The sequence below is a fragment of the Miscanthus floridulus genome, chromosome 15 (assembly GCF_019320115.1).
Source record: "Miscanthus floridulus cultivar M001 chromosome 15, ASM1932011v1, whole genome shotgun sequence".
Taxonomy (NCBI): domain Eukaryota; kingdom Viridiplantae; phylum Streptophyta; class Magnoliopsida; order Poales; family Poaceae; genus Miscanthus; species Miscanthus floridulus.
Window position 1 is genome coordinate 10,836,057 of NC_089594.1, and position 5,069 is coordinate 10,841,125.

Genomic DNA, 5,069 nt, shown 5'->3' on the forward strand with positions numbered 1-5,069 from the left:
GTTTATTTTGCATCTATTTCTAAGTACTTCTTATTTATCTGTGTATATTGGTTTACTCTTTTTAATTGCAGGTGATTGAACAAAGATGGTGGGTAGTGGGATGAGGAAGCTAACGTCCTTGTACCGAAGGACAAGGACCACTGCACCGAGGGAGAGTAGGAGGAGGAGCAGGAGGAGGAGGGAGTCATCGCCTGCCGCCCCATCGCATGAGGAGGAGGAGGAGCAGGTGCCCTAGGAGGACGCCAAGGAGGCGCAGGAGGACGCGTAGGAGGACAACGAGGCGACAGCAGGGGGTTCCGCTTCCTCTAGTTAGTTGAGCGTCTACTTGCGAGGTCTCACGAGCCTCCCTCAGCGACCGATACCTCGTGAGAGACGCCTGCTGATTCGACCTGACGGGAAAAGTAAGTAACTTTAGATGTTATCACTACTTTATATGATATGTTGAAAATCAAAATAGAAATTAATAATTTTTCATAATCACTTGGGCAGGAACTGGACGATTGTGGCGAGTGGAGGTGGTCACACACGCCAAGTCAATGGCATCCTCGGTCTTCTGTACAAGGAGCACTTCCCTGGCCTAGTTGAGTACGCCGGAGTGATGGGGCTGGCCTACTCGTTTGACCACTACGCCGCCGCCCCCGATGCTGCAGATCGGGCCCATAGGGTATTCAACAACAAGGCGAAGCAGGTGAAGCAAGAGCTGTGGGTAAGTCTTCCTCGCACTACATTGCTCAATACATTCTTGAAATAATGAATGGATACATCATGTTTGTATATAGGATTTTTTAGATGCCAGGACGGACATGAGGCCAGGGCGGATGCGGTGGCTACCAAATGCTGCAAAAAACTCATTGTGGACATGCATTACGAGGCGCGTATCCAGGCCGTCGTAACTTACCATGGGACCATCCTTGGAACGAAGGTCACCAAAAGGGACGCAAGATCCATGACGCTGACCCGGGACCGGTACCTATCGGTAAATACAGAACATTAATACTGATTCCTTTTGAGATTAAGTAGGCTTAATTTCATCTTCTGATATGTCATGTACTTGATGGCCTGTAGATGATTCCTTATTGGTGCACCGCGCATCCCCAGTGCTGGGAACAGATGGTGGACAGGTGGTGCTCACGTGAGTGGGAGGAGATGCACAACTTGTGCTGGGAGCGGCGTTTGATGATGCCAGGTGTAGCACACCATCAAGGCAGCCGTAGCCTTAGCGGATACGTAGAAGCATAGGTACGCAAATTTATTTATTTATTCTAATGCTCAATTATGCATGATTTCTAATCATCTTGCATTTTTTCTCACAGTTGGCGTCACATGGTGACCAGCCTTGCTCCATCTTTAAGGCATTTGCTATGGCCCACAAGTGCATGGCGACGTTAGACGTCGACTATAACCCAGAGGACGGGCCTGAGGCATGCAACAATGCGACCGTCCACAACCGCCTTAGTGAGTATACATCAATGGCAAGGGAGGTCCATGGGTCAGAGTATGATCCGAGCACCGAGGACCTTGTTGGAGAAGTCATCATGAGGGTGGGAGGAGGTAAGAAGCATGGGCAGTACTGGATTGACGACGGCACAATCGACTCGGCCGCTACTCCCAGTCTCTCCCAGATTCGAGCAAGCAGCACGAGTAGAAGCCCGGCCATACGACCTCGACAGGACACTTCACACCACCGGGTGGAGGCACTCGAGGTTATTCCTGGTTTATTCATCGTTCATTGGTTTTTTCATACCTTTCCTTTGTATTATTGTAACATTGGGGTGAATATATTGTAGGCCTAGCTGGAACAAGAGAGGAGGATACGGGAGCAGATGCAGGCGAAGATGGAGAGGGTGGAGGCCGAGCGGGAGGCCGAGCAGTGGAGGATGGCGGAGATTCTTCAGTACATGCAAAGTCTTAGCGCCGCTATGGGTGTAGCTCCGCCACCTTCGCTATTCGTTCCACCTCCACCTCCTCACTATTCTACTCCTATGAGTATAAATGTTTTAGTTTGTATGTTCATGCTTATGGTCAAACCTAGTGGAGTATGAAAGTTTTATTCATATATGGTATATATTTATCTTGTCTCACACATGCAATCTCTTCTCCTTTGTGTAGAATCAATCGGCGGCATCGAATGATCCTCATGCTTCAGCGAATCCTTCACCAAATCAGTGATGATACTTGTGGTTGTTAATGATACTTCTATTTGCAATTATGGTTGACGATGATGGAGCACTTGGATTGCTTGTGAACTTATTTGTGATATATTATGAGACATGTGACGTTTGTGATATATATGTGACGTTTGTGATATATATGTGGTGTTGGTGATATATATGTGATGTTGATGATATATATGTGATGTTGATGATGTTTGTTATATATATCTTCTGTTTGTTTGGATGTGATGTAAAAAAACAAATAAAAAGGTTGTTTTCAGTCACTTTGCCGAGTGCAATGGTCATGACACTCGGCAAAGTGACCATCTGGGAACTACCTGGGAACATGCTTTGCCGAGTGCAATGGCCATTGCACTCGGCAAACATCATAGATTTATCGAGTGCCATGGTCCAGGCACTCAGCAAAGGTCTCCACTTTGCCGAGTGTCTTGTCGGCGACACTCAGTAAAGTGGCCGCCTTTGGCGAGTGTCTAAGTCAATGGCGCTCGGCAAATCGGGTACCTCTGCCGAGTGCTTGACCTTGACACTCGGCAAAGCCGCCGTCACGGTGGCGCTCGCCGTCACGGCCACTTTTCTTTGCCGAGTGTCGGATTGGCACTCGGCAAAGCCTTTGCCGAGTGTCCGATAAAGTGCACTCGGCAAAGAGGTCTTTGCCGATAAACTGTTTACCGAGCGCTCTTTGCTGAGTGTAACACTTGGCAAAGGCTTTGCCGAGTGTATGTCGGCCTTTGCCGAGTGCCTCAGGCACTCGGCAAAGAAGCCGCCTCCGGTAGTGACTAAAACTAGTCTAGGTACACGCAACGGGCTTGGTAACCCATACGGCTTGCGGTAGAGGTCCGTCTCCCTTAAGCCTTGTTTGGATCAAAGAGATAATAATTCTTTTTACCTTTTTTGAGCAATAATAATTCTTTCTACCTTTTTTTTGAGGGGAATTAATTTACGTGGAGTTTCCGGGTATAAACAGTGTCGAGTGTTTTTAGAACATTAAACAGTGTCGAGTTGAGCGATGAAGGCCTCAGTTTGGGCTGTTGCCCATGGAGTAGTGGGCTGCTGGTCCGACTTATTATTTTCCTGTGTGTGTTGCTGCTTACCCGTTACCTCTTCTACTATTGGGCCTTCTCTAAAGAAAATAGTTGGCCCATGAAACTGATTCGGCAATGATCCATCAGCTTCGCGCCGTGCACACACGGGTTTTGAGTTTTGACGTATATAGCAAAACTAATAAACCTCATACACTGTAGTTATCAACTTAGAAATGGCATTCATGTGGATGTATGCATATGCATGAATTATGATAAAAAGACCTGTACTTTTGATTCATATATTTGAAGTAGTGTGTACATAGAAGTACAAGGTCAGCGTTCTATATGGGTTTACTTAATTTCTCATCAGCTCCGTCGTCTTCCTCCAGATGAGGAGACAAATAGTGAGTACTAAGCTCCTCGATGTATCCATGCATCGAGCTTTATTTATTTATTGTTCTCATGCTCCTTACTAGTGTAGTATCTTACTGCACCCTGCAAATCACAACAACAAAGATGTCCAGCAAGGACGGCGACGATCGTTGAGGATGATGCATGGATAAAAACTAACGCAATAAAAAACTAACACATAACAGCAGTTACGTACTTGGAGCAGTCGGTGCTGCGGCTGATGGGGTACGGTATGGCGACGCCGCACTTGCCAGGGATGGCGGCGACGACGTCGGGCTTGAGCGCGCCCATGCTGGCGGTGGCCTGCTTGAGGCAGGCGCAGGTGGCCTGGCGGTCGGCGGCCGTGCCGGCGGCCGCGTCCAGGCTCTTGATCCCCGCGCAGCAGTCCTGCCCGGGCGCGGAGCCGGCCCCGCCCGCGCCCATGGCGTAGCTGATGCAGGGGGTCAGGTCCCTCACCACCTGCGCGCACGTCACCGCGCCGCTCACCGGCGTTGTTGGTGCCGTGCCGGAGCACACCACCAGCAGCGCCACCAGCACGACGGCCGCCGCGACCTGCTGCTGCTGCTTGTCAGGGCGAGCCATGTGGTCTTCTTGTTGGTACGGTCTCGGTTGATCTGATCTGCAGAGCACGTACACAGGACGTTGTGACTAGTGAGAGATGTATGGAGCTACCGTAGCTTAGCTAGAGTGGTTTTGGTGTGGCTGATGGGGTGCTTCTGATGAGTGAGCTAGCTAGGGTTTATATTGGGAGAGAGGCGGTCATCAGGCGGATCGATCGGAAGCGTTTTCATTTCGTTTCCTTAACTTTGGATGGAAAGAAAAGAACGCATCCGATCCTACGGGTGGCATCATGTCATCATCATTTCATTGGCAGCAAGACCCTTAATCTCATGCGTAACGTCCCCATGATTAGAGAGCGTTTTATAACTTCGGATCTCCCTTTTTTACCGGCCTCTGCCTTGGACTGAGGATGGAAATCTGCCATGGCCAAGGTCGATTTTCATCTGAGCACGCAGTAGATGATGATGAGTCCCTTTTTACCGGCCCTGTTTGGATCTATAGAGCTAATAATATTTAGTTGCTAATAATTAGCTTCTTTAGTATTAGACAACTACCTCACTAGTTGGGCAAAACCAGCTAATATTTAGCTATAGCTAACATTAGCTATTAGCTATTAGCTAGCTAGCTATTAGCAGCTAATGGATCCAAATAGGGCCAATTAGTTTACCACTAATAAGCACTAATTTTCTGTGAAACCGTTTCCTCAAAAAAAAAAAAAAAACTGTGAAACCTTTGGATGATTAAAGTAGCGTGAGATACTGAGATTAGGGAGCATTTCAGAACTAAAGTTGGTGGCGATGGCGTAGGATCTGGGTGCCGCAAGCTACAGTTTTTTTTTTTCCCTTTTTTTTCTAAAATAAATGACTGAAACAGGCAGGAGTTCTGCCCTGGATTAAGCATG

General features: G+C 48.1%; 1 protein-coding gene across 1 annotated transcript; it reads right to left on the reverse strand.

Moving 5' to 3' along the window:
• Window positions 1-3,463: 3,463 nt before the first annotated feature.
• Window positions 3,464-4,334, reverse strand: LOC136509144 (non-specific lipid-transfer protein 4-like). The gene is made up of 2 exons (XM_066503959.1): window positions 3,804-4,334; window positions 3,464-3,691 (listed from the first exon to the last, which is right to left on the reverse strand). Exons 1-2 carry the CDS (start codon window positions 4,187-4,189, stop codon window positions 3,682-3,684), a joined length of 396 nt encoding a protein of 131 aa, XP_066360056.1. The 5' UTR covers window positions 4,190-4,334; the 3' UTR covers window positions 3,464-3,681.
• Between the last annotated feature and the right edge of the window lie 735 nt (window positions 4,335-5,069).

Excerpts from the sequence above, each read along its gene's own strand:
- LOC136509144 (XM_066503959.1), bottom strand. The coding sequence starts at position 4,189 with ATGGCTCGCCCTGACAAGCAGCAGCAGCAGGTCGCGGCGGCCGTCGTG.